The 21,924-nt window shown below is 42.4% G+C and overlaps 1 protein-coding gene across 6 annotated transcripts in view; it reads right to left on the bottom strand.

Annotated features, from left to right (window-relative positions):
• Positions 1–21,924, bottom strand: part of LOC128694605 (uncharacterized) — a 528,306-nt gene that overhangs the window by 133,638 nt on the left and 372,744 nt on the right. For 5 of the 6 annotated variants that reach the window (XR_011391619.1, XM_070082011.1, XM_070082018.1 and 2 more), the window contains one exon: positions 20,162–20,300. The exons of the other annotated variant lie outside the window; for it this stretch is intronic. Coding sequence is in view for 4 of the 5 variants with exons in the window: in XM_070082011.1 (XP_069938112.1) it covers positions 20,162–20,300 (139 nt within the window). In the remaining variant the exon portion in view is untranslated. The remainder of the gene's footprint in view (positions 1–20,161; positions 20,301–21,924) is intronic. 6 annotated transcript variants of the gene reach the window in all.

Below are 21,924 nucleotides of genomic sequence, written 5' to 3'. Positions count from 1 at the left end.
GGGTGAGGTGTATCAAATTTCTGTATAGCCTGTAAAGCACTAAGGGAGTCTGAGACAACCACAAATGATGACACAGGCATAGATGCAATACGGATAAGTGCTGCAAGGATGGCATACAATTCAGCAGTAAAAATACTAGCCAAAGATAGTAAATGCCCTCGTACAACATTGTCCGGAAACACTGCTGCGAATCCTACGCCGTCAGAAGACTTAGAGCCATTTGTGTACACAGCAATGGCATGAGAATGAGAGTGGAAGTGGTCAAGAAAAAGAGAGCGGGAAGCTACCGTAGACAGTTGGGCTTTCGAGCAAGGGAGAGAGAAAGAACAGACTCGAACAGCTGGAACTTCCCAGGGGGGTAGGGAAAAGTGAGATGCTACATGAACATAGAAAGGTGGTAATTGAAGAGAAGACAAGAGCAAATGAAGGCGAAGAGAGAAGGGACGGAGTAAACAGGGGCAGCGAACAAATAAAGAATGTCTACAAATATCAGTGACCATTCTACAAATGGAAGGATTGCGGAGATCATGAGAGCGTACATAGTAGCGAAGGCAATGGGCATCACGACGATCGGATAAGGATGGAACGTTCGCTTCTGCATAGAGGCTCTTGACAGGGAAGGAGCGAAAAGCACCAAGGCATAAACGTAATCCTTGGTGATGAATGGGGTTAAGGCTAGAGAGAGTAGCAGGAGATGCCGCTGAATAGATCTGGTCACCATAATCAAGTTTCGATAAAATGAAGGTGGAATGTAGGTGAAGGAGGGTTCGACGATCAGCTTCCCATGAAAGATGAGCAAGGGTTTTAAGAAGGTTCAGCTGGCTGTGACAAGTTGCCTTCAGAGAGGTAATGTGAGGTTTCCAGGATAACCTACGGTCAAAGAGGAGGCCCAGAAACTTGACTGTATCACGTTCAGGGATACAGGAGCCATAGAGGTACAAAGGATGATCGGAGATGACAGAGCGTCTAGTGAAAGTAATTTGGTGGGTTTTAGCGCTGGAAAATTTAAACCCATGTGCGGTGGCCCAATTGGAAACACGGTCGACCGCATGCTGGAGAGAAACTGTAATGAGGTGACAGTCAGTGCCTGCACAGGCAATAGCGAAGTCATCAACATAGAGTGATGACCAAATATGTGATGGAAGACTAGAGGCCAAATCATTAACAGCAAGGAGAAAAAGTGTTGTGCTCAGAACACATCCCTGGGGGACACCTTCAGCTTGGATAAAGTCCAGGGAGAGCACATTATTAACCCGAACACGGAAATGCCTGTCAGTTAAAATGTTCTTAAGGAAGGATGGTAAATTGCCTCGAAGGCCTAAGGAGTGGGCTTGGGCTAAAATATTATACCTCCAAGTTGTGTCATATGCCTTCTCAAGGTCAAAAAATATGGCAATAACTGTGTGGTTATTCGCAAAGGCATTACGAACATACGTATCCAAGCGTAGTAAGGGGTCTATGGTAGAACGTCCCTTACGAAAGCCATATTGACGAGTGGAGAGACTGTTGTGTGTCTGTAAATACCACACTAAACGTCTATTTACCAGGCGTTCCATCACTTTGCAAACTGCACTGGTAAGAGCAATGGGACGATAGTGGGAGGCTTCATGTCCCGTAGTGCCTGGTTTGTGGAAAGGGAGAACAATGGTAGATTTCCACAGCTGTGGAAGAACTCCTTGTGACCAAATAAGATTGTAAAGGCATAATAGGACTGCAAGGGCTGACTGATGTAAATGTTGTAGCATACGAATGTGAATGTCGTCGGGCCCAGCTGCCGATGATCGGCAAGCTGAGAGTGTTGCCTCCAGTTCTTGAAGTGTAAAAGGCACATTATACTGTTCTTCTCTGAGAGAAGAAAAGTCCAAGGGTGCTAACTCTCTGGCAGACTTTGAGGAAAGAAACGAGGGGCATAGATGGAGTCCCTGAGAAATACGGACCAGATGATTGCCAATTTCATTGGCAACATCTAGTGGGTTTGCTATATCAACACCGGGAACCCGCAGAACAGGAGCCGGGTCAGGAGAATATTTACCACTCAGTTTTCGTACTTTTTTCCAGACTGCACTCATAGAGGAAGCAGAGGTGATGGTGGAGACATAATCTCGCCAGCAAGTGCGTTTAGCATCACGGATGACATGGCGAGCGATCGCACGCTTCTGCTTAAAATCAAGAAATCTCTCCGTGGTTCTATTGTACTGGTACCTGCCCCATGCAGCGCGTTTCAAACGTACTGCACGAGCACAAGCAGGAGACCACCAAGGAACGCATTTCTGAGAATGCCTGCCCGAAGTTTGGGGTGTACAATTAGAAGCAGCGGTTAAAATGGAGGATGAGAAGAGGTGTAAAAGCTCATCAATGGAGGACGAAGAAGGAACCTCTCTAAAAACAGTTAGGTGTGAGTAAAGGTTCCAATTTGCCTGATCAAATTGCCAGCGTGGGATGCGAAGAGGTGGTGAATATGAAGGGGAAGTAAGAATGATTGGGAAATGATCGCTGTCATGTAAGTCCAGGAGAACAGACCAAGTGAAGTCTAATGCGGCGGAGGAAGAGCAGACTGAGAGATCGATGCAAGAGAGAGAGTGTGAGTCCGAGGATCAAAATGGGTGTGAGTACCTGAATTTAAAACATGGAGAGGGTGGGTGGCAAGAAAAGCCTCTAACTGAATGCCACGGGAATCACAGTGATGGGCATTAAAATTGCCAAGTAACAGAATCGGAGGCGGTAATGACGAAACAAGAAAGGCAATATCTGGAATAGATAATGCCCGAGAAGGAGAGAGATATAAAGAACAGAGCATATACCACCTATGCAAGTGGATACGGGCTGCTGTGTAATGTAGAGAAGTACGTACAAATAGCTGATGGTACGGAATATCATTACGTAGAAGAAGGGCACTTTCACTAAAGGTCCCATCAGGAAAAGGATCTGACGAATACAATAAATTATAGCCTGAGATGGGAGAGTTAACAGCAGAGTGTAATTTTGGTTCCTGTAAGCAAACACCAACAGGGGAAAACTGGGAGAGTAACATCTGAAGCTCACCCCGATTACCCCTGAGGCCGCGTATATTCCACTGTAAATAGGCCATGATTGGCAATGATAAAGATACTTGAAATCCGCAGGTAAGGGTTCCTACGGACTAGAGGGGTTAGAAAAGTCCACATGCGGAGGCAGCAGAAAACGTTCAAGCAGCAAAGGAACAGTGCGCTGTGAAGAAAGGAGTTGCGCAGATGGAGGACAGGAGAGAGAAGGAACAGAGGGTGGATCAGTGTCCATTGATGGTTTGGTCTCTGCAATATATTCAGAGATTGCTTCAAGTGTTTTGGAATTCAGAGACGTTGTATGGGAGACAATATTGGAGATGGTACGGGGAGGATGAGTAAAGATTGGAACGGTAATGGACAGTACCAAGGAAAGGGGGGAGGGAAAGGGTGGAGGGAACTGGAGAAGAAGTGTGGAAGGGGGCAGAAACCTGGGAGGTGGCAGAAGAGGAAGAAACCTGGGAGGGAACAGGGGAGGTAGGTATAGTACGAGGAGGAGGGTGAACCTCTACACTTGTAACAGAGCCAGTGAGAGGGGAAGAACCCGGTACAGAGACAGGGAAGGTAAAATGAGGAGGTGGAAGTAGGGAAGGAGGGGTTAAAGGACCTTTTTTTGACTTCTGAGAAGTAGAGGAACGATTGGGAGGAGGTGTTGTACGAGGTCTCGTCAATACTGAGGCTTGTGAGGGAGAACACGAAGAAGCGTGAACAAACTGAGGCATTGAAGTAGGGACGTCTGAGCCTAGGACAGCAAAAGAATTAGATACAGGAGTGACTATGGGAGAGGCAACCACAGAGGAGGCTGCAGAAGATGGGACCCCAGAAGTGGGGGGATGTTTTGAAACACTGGAATAAGAAACACGAGGTAGTCTCCCTTGGAGGCGGAGATGAGAAACTGCCATGGCATAAGGGAGACCTTCTGCCTCTTTGAGGTAACGGATTTCCCGCTCATTTAAGTAGACTTGGCAACGGCGAGAGTACGAAGGGTGAGCCTCATGACAATTAAGGCAAGAGGGAGGTCGACTGCAAGACATATTAGAATGGTCATCGGCACCACAGTCTGGGCATTCGGCTATGGATCTGCAATATTTAGCTGGATGGCCAAATTGCTAGCAATTTCTACACTGCTGCGGTGTAGGGATCACCTTTTGAACTTGTAACCGATGTCCTGCCACATAAACTGAGGATGGGAGTTCACGGCTGTCAAAAGTTAAAAGAGCCACATTGCTAGGGTATCGTCTCCGCCCACGGGCAGGAAGAACATAAGTGTCTACCTTGAGGATTGGGAGATCTTGGAGTTCCAGCTGTTCAAGAATGTCATTACCACATGTCTGGAAATTTTGTTGAACTATGGTATGGGGCAGAATGACGGTACCACTACAAGAATTGAGGGAATGATGTTTTTCAATAGTGACAGGAACAGTATCTATATGGGAAAGAAGAGAAAGATCATATAACAAGCACTGCCCTAAAAAAACTAAACAGATGACAGCTAAGAGACTGAACAGACCCTGGCTAACACCCAGCATTCTCAAATCCATAAATACAAAACACCGATATGAAAAACTGTACAGAATGGGTCACATAACCAGAGACCAAACAAAACGTTACTCGTCAATACTAACCAGCCTGATAAGAAGGGCAAAAAAACTGTATTATGAGAACAGATTATCCAACTTACGAGGTGATATAAAAAAGACCTGGAAGACCCTAACAGAAATTCTGGGAACAAAAAAGATATCACGAAATAGCGAAATAAAATTAGCAAAATCAGATGAACCCCAACTCCCACCAACAGAAACAGCAAACAGACTCAATGATTTCTTCTCCACTATAGGACAAAACCTTGCCAATAAAATACCAAGCTCAGATACCCCACCAAATGACTACCTCACTGGCAACTACCCGAACACACTGTTCCTAGCTCCGACTAACCCATACGAAGTCTCCTTTATTATCAACACACTAAAAGATAAGGCAGGAGATTTAAATACCTTACCACCCTTTATATACAAAAAAGTGTCACAAGTACTATCACCAATCATTGCAACACCCTTTAACAAATCCATTGAATCCTCCACCTTCCCTACAGCTCTCAAAATAGCAAGGGTCACCCCGATCCATAAAGGAGACCAAACAGAGTTGAATAACTATAGGCCAATATCCAACTTACACCCTCTCTCAAAAATCTTCGAAAAATTAATTCATAAACGAATTTACTCCTACCTCATCTCCCAAAACATTCTCAACCCCTGCCAATTTGGATTCAGGCCTAATAAAAATACTAATGATGCTATTATACACATGCTAGAACATATTTACACTGCAATAGAGAAAAAAGAAGTCCCACTGGGGATCTTCATTGACTTACGTAAAGCTTTTGATACAGTTGACCATGACTTGCTCCACATAAAATTGTCACACTATGGTATTAGAGGGCACTCCCTCAACTACCTCAAGTCATACCTCAGCAACAGAAGCCAATATGTGTATGCAAATGGGGCAAGCTCTTCCGCTCAACCAATTACAGTTGGTGTCCCACAGGGAAGTGTCCTTGGCCCTCTTCTCTTTCTCCTATACATAAATGACCTACCAAATGCTTTGCAATTACAGTGGACCCCCGCATAGCGAACTTAATCCGTGCAAGAGGGCTGGTCGTTATGCGAAATGTTCGCTATGCGAATTAATTTTCCCCATAAGAAATAATGGAAATAAAATTAATCCGTGCAAGACACCCAAAAGTATGAAAAAAATTTTTTTTTACCACAAAAAAATGTTAATTTTAGTACACACAAACTGAAAAAGGCATGCACAATTACATGACACTTACTTTTATTGAAGATCTGGTGATGATTGATGGGATGGGAGGAGGGGAGAGAGAGTGTTAGTGTTTAGAAGGGGAATCCCCTTCCATTAGGACTTGAGGTAGCAAGTCCTTTTCTGGGGTTACTTCCCTTCTTCTTTTAATGCCACTAGGACCAGCTTCAGAGTCACTGGACTTCTTTCGCACAACATATCTGTCCATAGTGGCCTGTACCTCTCGTTCCTTTATGATTTGTCTAAAGTGGTTCACAACAGTGTCATTGTAACAGTCACCAGCACGGCTTGCAATAGCTGTGTGAGGGTGATTTTCATCAAAAAAGGTTTGCACTTCAAGCCATTTTGCACACATTTCCTTAATCTTTGAAGTAGGCAATTCCTTCAATTTCTCTCTCCCCTCCTTTGAACCAGTTTCCCCAGGTCTGGCCTCTTGCTCTTGAAGTTGATCTATCAGCTCATCAGTGGTTAGTTCTTCATTGTCCTCCTCCACCAACTCTTCCACATCCTTCCCACTAACCTCCAACCCCAATGACTTCCCCAATTCCACAATTGATTCCTCAACTGGTATACTACTCCTCTCAGGGTTAGCCTCAAACCCTTCAAAATCCCTTTTGTCTACACATTCTGGCCACAGTTTCTTCCAAGCAGAGTTCAAGGTTCTCTTAGTCACTCCCTCCCAAGCCTTACCTATAAGGTTTACACAATTGAGGATATTAAAGTGATCCTTCCAAAACTCTTTTAGAGTCAATCGAGTGTCTGTGGTCACTTCAAAGCACTTTTGAAACAGAGCTTTTGTGTACAGTTTCTTGAAGTTGGAAATGACCTGCTGGTCCATGGGCTGCAGGAGAGGAGTGGTATTAGGAGGCAAAAACTTCACCTTAATGAAGCTCATGTCCCCATAAAGTCGCTCTGCCACGTCTGTAGGATGACCAGGGGCATTGTCTAACACCAGGAGGCACTTAAGGTCTAATTTCTTTTCAGTTAGGTAATCTTTCACATTGGGGGCAAATGCATGGTGTAACCAGTTATAGAAAAATTCCCTAGTGACCCATGCCTTACTGTTTGCCCTCCACAGCACACACAAATTATCCTTGAGGACATTCTTTTGCCTGAACGCTCTGGGAGTTTCAGAGTGATACACTAATAAAGGCTTAACTTTGCAATCACCACTAGCATTGGCACACATCAACAAAGTAAGCCTGTCTTTCATAGGCTTATGTCCTGGGAGTGCCTTTTCCTCCTGAGTAATGTAGGTCCTGCTTGGCATTTTCTTCCAGAACAGGCCTGTTTCATCACAATTAAACACTTGTTCAGGTTCCAGTCCTTGAGTTTCTATGTACTCCTTGAATTCATGCACATATTTTTCAGCCGCTTTGTGGTCCGAACTGGCAGCCTCACCATGCCGTATCACACTATGGATGCCACTACGCTTCTTAAATCTCTCAAACCAACCTTTGCTGGCCTTAAATTCACTCACATCATCACTAGTTGCAGGCATTTTTTTAATTAAATCGTCATGCAACTTCCTAGCCTTTTCACATATGATCGCTTGAGAGACGCTATCTCCTGCTAGCTGTTTTTCATTTATCCACACCAATAAGAGTCTCTCAACATCTTCCATCACTTGCGATCTTTGTTTCGAAAACACAGTTAAACCTTTGGCAACAACAGCTTCCTTGGTTGCCGTTTTCTTGCCCACAATAGAAGAGATGGTTGATTTTGGTTTCTTGTACAACCTGACCAGGTCGGTGATACGTACTCCACTTTCATACTTATCAATGATCTCTTTCTTCATTTCAATGGGTATTCTTACCCTTTGAGGTGTAGGGTTGGCACTAGAAGCTTTCTTGGGGCCCATGGTCACTTATTTTCCACAAACAGCACAGAAAACACTGTAATAATACGAAATATTCCGAGTGTATGCTTGAATGTTACCGCGGAGGCTGGCTGGTAAACAATGGGACGGGCGGCACATGTGAGGCTGGCTGAGGGCGCACACTGGACGCGTCTCGGACGAAGGCCGCTGAGCGGGTTTTTGTCCACTATGCGGGGCAAAATTTTAGCGAACAAAGCGTCCGCTATGCGGATTGTTCGCTATGCAAGGCGTTCGCTATGCGGGGGTCCACTGTACTCAAACCCACACTTTTTGCAGATGACACTACATACGTCTTCTCTCACCCGAGCCCAGTCACGCTAGCCAATACTGTAAACACCGAATTACAGAAAATATCTACCTGGATGAGGACTAACAAACTTACACTAAACATTGACAAAACCTACTTCATTCAGTTTGGTAACAGAGCTACAGATGTACCTCTTAACATAACGATAAACAGATCACCTATCACAAAGCTAACAGAGGGAAAATTCTTAGGAATCCACCTTGATAATAGACTCAAATTTCATACACATATACAACAAATTTCAAAGAAAATTTCCAAGACTGTAGGCATACTATCGAAGATACGGTACTATGTTCCACAGTCAGCCCTCCTGGCCCTTTATCACTCTCTTATTTACCCCTATCTCACCTATGGAATTTGTGCATGGGGCTCAACAACAATTAACCATCTCAGACCACTAATTACCCAACAAAAGGCTGCAGTTAGAATGACAACAAATTCTCACTACAGGCAGCACACTCCACCAATATTCAAAACACTCAACCTACTCACCATACAAAACATCCATACTTATTACTGCACCTATTACATACAAAGAACACTTAACTCTGATATTAACCCTCCCCTCAAACATCTCCTTGCCAACCTCAACAGAACACATGACCATAACACAAGGCACAGATCACTCTTTGATGTTCCTCGTGTCCATCTCACGCTATGCAAAAACTCAATGCACATAAAAGGCCCTAAAATCTGGAATTCATTACCTGTAAATATAAAAGAAACACTACCTGTTTATAAATTCAAGTCTCTTCTCAAAGATCACTTACTCACTCAAAACCAAATAAATACTGAATAACTGAACCTTATAAATTGTATATCCTATATGCTACTCACAATTATATCACACAAATGTTAAACCTAGGACCCAATCTAACTTTGTTATTTTTTTAAATACACTACCTAACAGAATACTCCATTCGACTGAATGTACAGCAATGCATGCAACCATATGACCTGTCTTTGTAATACTCATTTGTGCTTTATAGTTATCTGTTTACAATAATGTTTTATCACTGATTTCATCATTGCTTAGTTAATCTTAAGTTAATTTTAAGGCAGCCCATAATGCTATGCATATAAGTGGCTTTGGCATGCTGCTCTTACCTGTATTTTTTGTACCTCTGTATGTATGCTTAAATTACTAAATAAATAAATAAATAAATGAGCTTGGGTAGCATTCTGTACAGTGATGATGCGCGTACCGCTCTTAAGAGCATGAAAAAAAATATCTTTACCAACATGGCATATGAATGCTTTGCCAATACTGTGGTCGGAAAGATAGGCGGTAGAGGAAGTCGGTCATAAAGTGAAGAATTTAGTCCATTGTGCAGTCTGAAACTGAGCGTGGAAATGGAGTGCAGGACGTGTTGATCTTTTCTGAGAAGAACAAGAAGGTGGAGAAGTATCATCAGAGGTAACTGTCGTTGGCGTTCAGGCGTGGGACCAGAATTGGTTTGACGTGGAACGGGCCGGCGATTCGAAAATTGCCGCACCGTAGAGGGAGGCCGGAAGCATAGTCAAAGGAGAGCGGAGGTCAGATAAATCAAAGGAGTCAGTCGAGACCACAGTACCTGAAGCGGGTGAGGAAACAGCACCGGCAAGAGGTACAGAGGCATGAGGAGTGTCCGAAGAGTGGTCCAAAGACGAGGCGGGGTCACAACGGGGTGCGGTATCAAGAAGGGGCCTGGGGGTAGCAGGTTCATGGACTAGTGCTGCCATGGTTAGGTTACTTCTTTCTTTTTGTTTTTAAGAAAAAAAAAGAAAGAAAATAAAAATAAAAAAAATGAATAAAAAAAGGGGGGACCGGGGAGGGACAGTTCCTAGGAGGAATGAAAGGGCCAAAAATCTCCCTCCGCGCCCAAGAGGACCTCAGCACCGCAAGTAGCGTAGATGCAGCATGGAACCCATGCCATACCCTACCAATTATGCCAGTAAACTAGCAATCCGGGATAGCAACCTCACATCTGCCAAGCTACCTCGGTGGACAAAAAAGAGGGCGGCCGGATATCCGCCACAAAGCATACCTCCTTCAGCCACCACCCCCGGAATCCGAAAGGTGGCTTCCAGAGATACACTCGTCGCCCAAAAGACACCCAAAGCCACTCTCCGGGATACCAGAGAGGGATCGGGACATCCCCAGGCGATCCAGATTCCATGGCAAACTATGCCACCGCCAAGAACCTCAATGGAATGGGATGGACCCTGGTACCCTTTCCCCTACCTAGGAACTAGCGCGCCTGTGGGAAAAATCCCAAAGGCCAAAAAGAGGAAGGGCAAAAGGGAGGGGTGGGGAGGGGGAGGATGGGATAGGGAAGGGGGTATTGGGAAGTAATTAGGTTCGGTCTGAGGAAGGAGACCGACAGGTCTAATTCCTCAGACCAAGAGCCTCTTCACCACGCCACAGAGCCCCCCTTGAAGAGGGGGAAATACAGTAGACTGTCATTTAGCACAGTAGTTACATTCCTGAAAATGCCGTGTTAGGTAAAAATTATGTGAGATGAACTGAAGAATTTATGGGAAAAATAGGGTTATGTTCCTGGGAGCCCCCCAAAAAAACCCAAACAACTTTTTTTTAAGCCTCCACATCCTACAAATAAAAAGAGTGAATATGTAGTTGTAGTTTACTGCTGTAATGTATTATGTTGCTTTTACTGCTTAACCTTTTCAGGGTTTCGGACGTACTAGTACAGCTTATGCACCAGAGTTTTGACGTATTAGTACGCCTAAATTCTAGCGCCCTCAAATCTAGTGAGAGAAAGCTGGTAAGCCCACATATGACAGAATGGGTCTATGTGGTCAGTGGGTGCAGTATAAAAAAAATCCTGCAGCACACAGTGCGTAATGAGAAAAAAAAAACTTTGACCGTGTTTTTGGATTAAAACAGCGACTTTGCACTGTATTTTCGTATGGTATTTATTGTTGTATTCTAGTTTTCCTGGTCTCATTTTATAGAATGGAAGACATACTACAGAAATTGAGATGATTTTGACAAGTTTTACAATGAAAAGTACCTTGAAATTGAGCTCAAAGTAGCAGAAATGTTCGATTTTTACCAAAGTTCAAAAGTAAACAAATCATGCTAAGCGTCCAATACACATCAACTGGTGAGTCTAATATTCTTTCACAAGTGTACCAATATTATTTATACCATTTCTACACTAATGCAGTAGTCTGCATTACAGTAAATCTTCTATTTTTTGTGAGAATAAAAATTCAAAGTGTAAATCAAAAGAATGTAAGAGGGGCATGGGGACGTGACTAATGAACAGAGAAAATGCTATTCTAGTGCCAGGAATGTCTTTCTTGTTTATTCTGGACCCTATTTGGAAATTGGCATGTTTTGAAATTTGTATGAAACTGGCAAAACTGCTAAATTCTGACCACTGTATTGGATAGTTGAAATTGGTAAATGGGTGGTTTCTTGCACTCATTTGATAGGAAAAAATGGAGTTCTAGCGAAATAGTTATGATTTTTGTCGACTAGTACATTGGAATTGGCCGAAAATAGGGCTCGAAGTGGGCAAAATCGCTGATGCGTAAACATCGTCGAGACCGCTAACTTCGCGAGAGCATAATTCCATAAGTTTTCCATCAAATTTCATACTCTTGGTGTAATTATGATCGGGAAAATATTCTCTATCTTTTCATGAGAAAAAATTATTTTTTTTTTTTGAAATTTGGGCGACTCTGAAAACAAGTCTCAGAGAGGGCCTGGCAACCCTGAAAGGGTTAAGACTACAAATATAACAGAAATAATAGTATTTCTTACATTAACCCTTTCAGGGTCCGTCCTGTAGATCTATGGCTTCATGTTCATGGTCCAAACCGTAGATCTATGCCAAAATTCTAGCTGCATCAAATTTAGCGCGAAAAGGCTGGTAGGCCTAAACGTGAGAGAATGGATCTGTGTGGTGTGTGTGCGCTGTAAACAAAAATTCTAGGCACCCACATAGCATTGTGGGAACACCAGCTCAGTTACCTTTGTTCACCATGCCTCGTTGCAAGGTAGCTCTCACTCCAAGGAAAATTGGGACTCTTCTCTTCCTATCTGATAGTTCTGACTCTGATGGAAGTGGAAATGAAGACGAATTCTTTGGCTTTGATCAGTTAGTGACCGAAAGGAATGACCAGGACATCGATAATAGTGCAGAAAACCCTGACGATCCTCAACCTTCTACCTCTGGTGTGGGCACTCCTCAGTCACAGTCAGTTGTACCTCATCGCAAGAGAAAACTATTATTTTCGCGTGGCCAGGCCTCTGACTTCAGTAATGATGATGATAGTGATGTGGATTGTGATTTTATTGCTCTTGACGATCATTCGAGTAGTGATAGTGAGGAAACATATTCACCAGTGAAGCATCGATATATACACCGCCGCATGCGCTCCGGTAGTGCTCCCTATGCAGTACCCAGGGGACGGAGTACATTCTGGAGTACATCCCGGAGTACATTCCGTGGCCCTACACCAGGAATAGACAATGAAAGTGAGGATGATGTGGCTACACTTGGCATGGGTACACCACAGGCATCAGTAGGTGGTGGTAGTGGTGATGGTAGTGCCACGGCCATGCGTGACTCACCAGCCCAGGCAGGGACCCACGCTGCTGACTCCTCAGTTCAAGGACAAAACAGAGTGTCAGCCACCAGCTCACCACAACCACAACTACCCGCATAACCAGCCTATGATGTCCAGTATCCACCAGCAAACCGTATCTGGGATTGGCAGCAAAATCCCAATTTTGTTCCCAAGCCCCGCCACTTTGATGACTCTCAAAGTGGAATTCTACCTACTTGTCCCCTTGGAACCACGGCCAATGAACTGGAATTCTTTGAACTATTCTTTGACCAGCCCTTGATGGAAACTATTGTCAGGCAAAGTAACAAATATTTCGAGTACACCATGGCAAATACAATCATATCACCACAGTCAAGACTACACTGGTGGAAAGAGACAACTGTTGCAGAAATGTATTTGCTTTATGCAACAATAATGCTTATGCCTCATGTCTATAAGCATAATATAAAAGCATACTAGTCCACAGATTGGCTAATTTCTACATAGGTCTTCAGTGAAATCATCCCAGTGAACAGGTTTATCTTACTGTTACGTATGTTGCACTTCTCTGACAAAACTAGGCCTGACAGAAGTTACTGGTTATACAAGATTAGAAATGTTTTTATGTATCTGAAACAAAAGTTCAACATGTACTTTTATCCATTCAAGAATCTTGTAATTGACGAGTCTTTGATTTTGTTCAAAGGTAGACTGTCGATCGAGCAAGAGGAAATGCTTTGGTATAAAACTGTTTGTACTCTGTGACTGTGACAGTGGCCTGGTGTTGGATATTGTTGTATACACGGGATGTAAAACATTGAAAGATACCAGGATGTTATTGGGTTTCTCAGGTAATGTAGTGAGAAGCCTGATGGCACCTTATCTTGGTAAGGGGCATACATTATATACTGATAACTGGTACACAAGTCCTTTACTCAGTGATTTCTTGCGAGCGAACAAAACAGATCTGTGTGGCACAGTGCGTTCAAATCGTAAATATATGCCCAGGTTCAACGCAGGTGCTCGTGGTGATGAGGTGCAGGTGTTTACTGCCAATGACATCATGGCATTACGGTGGCATGACAAACGAGATGTCACATTGTTGACAACCATTCACCCTAACGAAATGCAAGACAGTGGCCAAGTTGATAGAATAACTAATGAACGTATTCGAAAACCAGCGACAGTGATTGATTATAGACAAAACATGCGCTTGGTTGACAAATGTGACATGCAGATTGGCTTTGTTGATTGTGTTCGTAAGAGTTACAAGTGGTACATGAAACTTTTCTTCCTTCTAATGGACATTTCAATGCTCAATGCATATAATATGTACCAAATGAAGACTGGCAACAGACCACCGTATGGTGAATTTTGTTTGTCTGTTGTCAGACAACTCATAAAGAAGTACCAGGTAATAACACCTGCTATACAACAAGGTCCTCGAACTCCTCAGAATATACCCAAGCGTTTGAGGAGGGAAGGTGATCATTTCATAATACAGCTTCCTGCAACTAAGAAGAAATTTGCTCAGAAGAGATGCATCGTCTGTGCACAAACAAAACGACGGCAACAAAGACGCAAAGACACTCGGTTTATGTGTGAGGAATGTAAGGTGCCTCTGTGCATGGTGCCTTGTTTCAAGGAGTTCCACAAGCTCCAGCAGTTCTAAAACCATGTCCAGTGATTGTAAATATGTAAATATATGATAGAACATTAGTATTATACAAGATTTGTGCACGTTTATTGTAATAAACAAAAGTGGTAAACAATAATATGATAATAACTTTAGTGCGGTTATTGTGTTCAATACAGTGAGTTTGTATATATACATTATATACAGTATTGGTCTCTCAGGCCCCAAATGTTAGTAGGAAAAGAAAAAAATTAGAACAGAAAAAAACTACAAAAACATTAAATAAAGTAATGCACGTATGTGGAAATCGTCGATGTTGCCGCCACCCGGTCATTTTCGGTCAACTTCTCGGCACTGTATCTCGGTAAGTACTGATCAGAATTTTTTTTTTTGTCTTATTATCTTCACAAAAATATACTCTTTAATTCTCTAAGAAAAAATAATTTTTTTTTTTCTTCAAAATTTCTTGGTCACTGGAGCACCACTTCAGATTTTGGCCTTGGACCCTGAAGGGGTTAAACATATAAAAAGCCCAGAGAATGTGGTTGCTGATGCTCTCTCTAGATGTTTCATGTGGATGCATGGTGCGTATTTTATACATAGTGTTTGTCGTGTGCTGACCTTGTTGCTTTTGCAGTGGTGAACTCTCGGCGAGCTTGAGTACTCCCTACCAGCCATCCGACTGTGACGGAGACAAGTTGGAGCCAAAAGTGTGACGAGGGTCAGTGTATATGTAAGTAATTGTGATTTGAGGCAGAGGTTGACAACCATCGATAATAATAATATTGACAGAATTACCGACAATATGTAAAGTAAAAGGACACAAGTGCAACTAATGTGACATTTTATTGTGGCAATGTTTCGCTCTCCAGAAGCTATGTCAAGCCGTTACAAACAGTACATGGGCACAGAGGGTATAAATAGGCTCAGATTGAGGTGCAATACTAGTGGAGGTAGTAGTAGTAGTGATGTAAGTTGTAGTAGTAGTAATACAATATGGTAGAACAATTAACTCGCGCATGAGTAAAAGGATATAAAAGCTATTACTTGGGTAACATAAAAATAGGTTAGACAAATATTTCTATTGGAGACTGGATAGAGAAGGCCTGTTTCAGTGTTCATTCTCTGTAATGTGCTTAGTGTGGTATTAACAGGGGAGACTATGTGATGGCAGGGCTTACTGTTTTCAGGAGGATTCTTGCTAAGACTTCAGAGATGATGAAGCTACCTTTTTGTTTTGTTTAATTGTATTCGAAATAGCGATTAGTACTTTAAATACAACCTTCGATAACATGAGACGTTTAGGAAGGTATATGGTATATTGTGTCTTGGTGCTCTATGTACGAAACGGCCTGACGATTTGCCTTTGTGGTCCCTTGGACATCTCCATGTTCTGTGTCAGCCTCCTCTTCATAAGGTTGGAGGATCTGTGTGGAGTGGGACCTCGGAAGATGGGCTTGAGTGCCTGACCATGTTAAGGATCATGAGTGTTGACTGTAAGTCTCACTGGTTCGGTCACCAAGTGAGAGACACCTTGACATGTTTTGTGAAGTTTCCTGCCAGGTGTACACCTGACTGCTCTGTGTTTGGCTCTACTCTCGTCTCCTGATCAGGGAGATGCCATCCTGGTGTACCAGTTGCTTGCAGGATTACTGCAGCAGAGGCACAGGCCAGTCGGTGCAGGCTTTCACAGTGGGCATTGTGTGCAATTCTTGCATTGTAACGTGTATTATGTTTTAAAAGCCACTAAAATTGTAAATAGTTACACCCTTGAGTATGTGGGTATGGTTAAAATGCTTTTCTAAAAAACCTCTGCAATCTGTTCCAGTATTGTTCCTTTCAGGGTTTTATATGGTATGGGGTGGAAGTGCATGTGTAATCTGGGAAGGTTCAGTGGAGCCACGAATATTTGTAGATTGCCATGTAGTATGTCTCCTTGTTGTAAATAGCAGTAAAGCGAAGAGTAGTTATGGTACTGGGAAATATGTAACATTTCTAGTAGTCTTGCTAACCACCTTCAGGCTAAAGCAATACATATTTTTTTTTACTAGCCATATCCTGAGGGACACGGCTAGCTTTTGTGAGACTACGTCTGGAGGTGGGGGTGTCATGGGGCTATGGGACCCAACACATATTGATGTATATACATAACAGTTACTCTGGAATACCTAACTGATGGGGACTCAGCCCTAAATTTCACAAGGGCAGATCAGCCTTATGGCTGTAAGGCAGCTGAGTCAAGCCTGTTTTTCTCAATATAATAGGTTATACTATAGACACACAAACACACAATTTAAATAAGTAGTTTATAAAGTTGTATTTCTTGTTGTAAAAGTAAAATAAGGTGTGGTAGAGTTGTGGTAACTAGAGAATTGTGCTTGGCAACAGTCCTTTGTTGTTTCAGTGGGTGTGAGAGGAGCTTAGCTAGGCCACTCCCCCTCTTTCAGACTCCTTGTTGACTTCAAGCTGGTAGGTCGGACCTCTGGGTCCTTTTTATTTTTTGGGCATTATGTGTGCCCCAGGGGTGAGTTTTATACCTTAAGTTGTAGCCATCATACCCAGGGTGACTAAAGTGTGTCAAAACACTGGTTAGTCCAGAGATTAGTCAAGAAGAAAGAAGGGCAAATTGTTGAGATGCACCATGTGGGCTGGTAGACAAGAAAACTGAGCATCAATCAGTTTTTTAGTCAGTGGGATTTTTTTTCTTCTTTCTGACTGATGTAGTTAATTTGGTTTTCCATGTTTTAAACTTGTTCACTGTAGATTTTAATGACATATTGTACTAGTAGTCCATTAACACTGGTTTTCTCTAGTTTAGGATGCATGCAGTACACTGAAGGCTTCTTATAAGGTTTCAAATGTTTTGGTTTAACAGATTATTTTCTTTGTTTGTTCACTCATGAAATTATCGAGGTTTAGGTTGTCATGAAGAACTCTCTCAAAACTTTGAACATGAAAATGAAATGAAAATGAAATGAAAATGAAATGAAAATGAAATGAAAATGAAATGAAAATGAAATGAAAATGAAATGAAAATGAACGGTAGATTAATATAAATCTAGGTCAGTTCAATCTGCAGAACAGCTTACCTGGCAGTAGAGTCAAGGTGTTAGGTGTAACTGTGGCCTTTATTGCTGGATTAAGTACAGTTTGGTTAGCTTATCACAGTTTCATATCATCTTAGGTTTCCAAATACTTTGTTGCTGGGTCTTAGCTGTTAAGCCATTCCAGAAAACCTGTTAACTTACTAAAACTGTGAAGACGAAATGATGTGAACACTGAAAGTATGAGGGCTGTCTTAGCAAGTATGCATAACAAAGAAAGGGAAAGCATCAAAGAAAAAATCTGAGGATGCATACTGAAATGTTGTCAACAGAAAAAATCTCTTAGAGAAAGGGGACCACTGTGCTTCTCATGTTTACGATATACAGTGGACCCTCACCATACGATGGCATCACCTTACGTTAAATCCACCATACAATACATTTTAACGCAAAAATTTTGCCTCACCTTACACTAAAAAACTCGGCTTACGCGATTCGTTCGAGACGCGTCCGTGTGACCTGAGCGCGCCTCAGCTGTCCCGTGGGTGCCAGTGTTTACAAGCCAGCCACCGCGGTCGCATCCACGCATACAATCGGAACATATCATATTATCACAGCGTTTTTACTGATTGTACCTGCAAAATAAGTCACCATGGGCCTCAAGAAAGCTTCTAGTGCCAACCCTGCAAAAAAAAGGGCGAAAATTACAATGGATATGAAGAAAGAGATAATTGCTAAGTACGAAAGTGGAGTGCGTGTCTCAGAGCTGGCCAGGTTGTATACCAAACCCCAATCAACCATTGCTACTATTGTGGCCAAGAAAACGGCAATCAAGGAAGCTGCTCTGCAAAAGGTGCAACTTTGTATTCGAATAAGAGATTGCGAGTGATAGATGTTGAGAGACTGTTAATAGTGTGGATAAACAAAAAACAGATAGCAGGAGATAGCATCTCTCAAGCGATCAGATGTGAAAAGGCTAGGAAGTTGCATGAGGATTTAATTAGAAAAATGCCTGCAGCTAGTGGTGATATGAGTGAATTTAAGGCCAGCAAAGATTGGTCTGAGAGATTTAAGAATCGTAGTGGCATACATAGTGTGATAAGGCATGGTGAGGCTGCCAGTTCAGACCAAAAAGCGGCTGAAAAATACGTGAAGAAATTCAAGGATTACATAAACAGTGAAGAATTGAAACCTGAACAAGTGTTTAATTGCGACAAAACAGGCCTGTTTTGGAAGAAAATGCCAAGCAGGACCTACATTACTCAGGAGGAAAAGGCACTCCCAGGACATAAGCCTATGAAAGACAGGCTTACTCTCTTGATGTGTGCTAATGCTAGTGGTGATTGCAAAGTGAAGCCTTAATTGGTGTATCACTCTGAAACTCCCAGAGTGTTCAGGAGAAAAAATGTCCTCAAGGCTAATTTGTGTGTGCTGTGGAGGGCAAACAGTAAGGCATGAGTCACTAGGGACTTTTTCTATGACTGGTTACACCATGCATTTGCCCCCACTGTGAAAAATTACCTAATTGAAAAGAAATTAGACCTTAAGTGCCTCCTGGTATTAGACAATGCTCCTGGTCATCCTTCAGACATGGCAGAGCGACTTTCTGGGGACATGAGCTTCATTAAGGTCAAGTTTTTGCCTCCTAATACCACTCCTCTCCTACAGCCTATGGACCAGCAGGTCAATTCAAACTTCAAAAAACTCTACACAAAAGCTATATTTCAAAATTGCTTTGTAGTGACCACAGACACTCGAATGACTCTAAGAGAGTTTTGGAAAGACCACTTTAGCATCCTCAATTGTGTAAACCTTATAGGTAAGGCTTGGGAGGGAGTGACTAAGAGGACCTTGAACTCTGCGTGGAAGAAACTGTAGCCAGAATGCGTAGACAAAAGGGGTTTTGAGGGATTTGAGGCTAACCCTGAGAAACGTATGCCAGTTGTGGAATCAATTGTGGCATTGGGGAAGTCCTTAGGGTTGGAGGTTAGTGGGGAGGATGTGGAAGAGTTGGTGGAGGAGGACAACGAAGAACTAGCCACTGATGAGCTGCAAGATCATCTTCAACAACAAGAGGCCACACCTGAAGAAACTGCTTCAGAGGAGGGGATAGAGAAATTGAAGAAGTTGCCTACTTCAAAGATTAAGGAAATGTGCACAAAGTGGGTTGAACGGCAAACCTTTATGGATGAAAATCACCCTAACATAGGTATTGCAAGCCATGCTGGTGACTTTTACAATGACAAAGTTGTGAACCACTTTAGACAAATCATAAAGGAATGGGAGGTACAGGCCTCTATGGACATACATGTTGTGCGACAGAGGTCCAGTGACTCTCAAGCTGGTCCTAGTGGCATTAAAAGAAGAAGGGAAATAACCTCGGAAAAGGAATTAATACCTCAAGTCCTAATGGAAGGGGATTCCCCTTCTAAACATTAACAACTTCCACACTCTCCCCTCCTCCCATCCCATCAATCATCACCAGATCTTCAATGAAGGTACGTGTCAGTTTGTGTGTATTAAAATTAATTCATGTGGTAAAATTTTTTTTTTTCATACTTTGGGGTGTCAGAAACGGATTAATTTGATTTCCATTATTTCTTATGGGGAAAATTAATTCACCTTACAATAATTTCAGCATACGATGAGCTTTCAGGAACGGATTAATATCTTATGGTGAGGGTCCACTGTCTACTATTTCTACCTTAGAAAACTTTTTCTTACCTGAAATATACATCAAAAGCATTTTGCATAAGAGAATATTTAAACTGGTCTTTCATCTATCATTAATTAAATTAAAATAAAAAAAATGTTGACTAATGAAAAGATTATAAATTTTGAAATTCAAATGCTACTTAAGTATACAGTGGTTCTTACCTTGAATCATGCAGCACCCACACCTTCAACAAATGTCCTCCAGTCACAATTACTCCGGAAGATGTACTCATAGCCAGGTAGCGACCCTCATTGTTGTCAATTAAAGAGCATATGTACTTGAAACTTGCTGCTTCACGAACTGATGGAAATATAATAATAATAATAATTATTATTATTATTGTTATTATTGTTGCTGTTGTTTTTTCAACACGTTGGTCATCTCCCACCAAGGCAGGGTGACCCATAAAAGAAACACTTTTACCATCAGTCATACATAATCACCATCTATCCCACTAGCAGAATATTTGCCCTCCCCAATTTTCAAGGTTACCCAAGCAATAAGAACATAAGAAAGGAGGAACACTGCAGAATAAACCCCTCCTTTAACCCGTAAATGGTCCAAACGTATATATACGTTTTTACCGCTAGTGCCCCAAACGTATATATACATTTTATTTTTCCTGCCTTCAAATTTGACATGATTGGCCTGAGATGCCTTGTCGGCATAGAATGGATCCTAACCCTCAGTGTGCGCGGTATTAAAAAAAGTCTGGGACCACTTAGTACCTTGTGGGAGTACCAGTTCAAATGAGTGCCAGCTAGAGCAAACAATACAGCAAACACCTGGGATTCACTGATGTCATGTAGTATTAACACTCCCATTTTAAGAGGAAAGTGATTTTGACCCTGAGTTTAGTGGCTCTGAGGTGGATGTGGCCACAAGTGGTCGAGGAAATAAAAAAAAAAAAAAAAAACCTCGATAATAACCCATGTGCAATATTTGTGCAACACCCTTTCAGAATGTCTTATAACCTATGCCCTAAGTCAAGAGAAACACTTCTGGCTTGCTGGCAGGCTGGCTGGCTGGCAGGCTGGCTGGTTGGCTGGCAGCCTGGCTGGATGACTGACTGACTGATTGGCTGGCTAGCTGCATGGTGGCCAGCTGTGTGGCTGGCCGGTTGCTGGCGGCCTGGCTCTATCTCAGTTTTTCTGCCTGTATCTATATCTATCTCTGTCTCTCTGTCTCTATCTCTGTCTTTGTCTATCTTTGTCTCTATCTGTCTCTGTCTATCCATGTCTATCTGCTTCTGTTTATCTCTTTCTATCTGTCTGTCTATCTCTGTCTCACAGGTACACACAAATACAAGTATACATAGTGTAAATTACCTAGGATAACCCAAAAATCCAGACAAAGTGCTATACTCTGTTTGAAGATGTTAGTAAAGGTGATGACGCAGTCTTGTGGCTCTCTCTGAGACAGAGAGCTAGACGGATAGACAGATAGACAGGGAGCTTGACAAACAGACAAATAGACAGATAGAAATGTTTGTGTACCAGCAAAAACAAAGCAGGGGGATAGTCATCTAATCTTTTCTTATCAGCTGCATCCTCCCCCACCCTCGTGTATGCTCATCAAACGTCAGCTCTTATCAGATGTTATCTCCCCTTATCTTGTCACTGTCAGGGGTGCACCGTGTTTTTCATGCTTCAAGAGAACTTATTATTTTATTATTATTACGTCGTCGTCGTCGCCACCGCCTCCTCCTCCTCATTATTATTATATACTTCCACATATCCAAAACATTGCTGGGACATATAAATACTTTGTATATATTCCAAGACAATAGTAAATGGCCAAGGCAGGTGTAAATGTCCACCTGTCAATGTGTTTGTGACAATGTGAGTGCAATTTCAGTGCCTAATACTAGTGTCAGAACAAAGATTGGTTATGAAATAACAAGAACTACTATAAACTGTAATTA

The sequence above is a fragment of the Cherax quadricarinatus genome, chromosome 6, assembly GCF_038502225.1.
Source record: "Cherax quadricarinatus isolate ZL_2023a chromosome 6, ASM3850222v1, whole genome shotgun sequence".
NCBI lineage: Eukaryota > Metazoa > Arthropoda > Malacostraca > Decapoda > Parastacidae > Cherax > Cherax quadricarinatus.
This window is presented reverse-complemented; position numbering and strand designations above follow the sequence as displayed.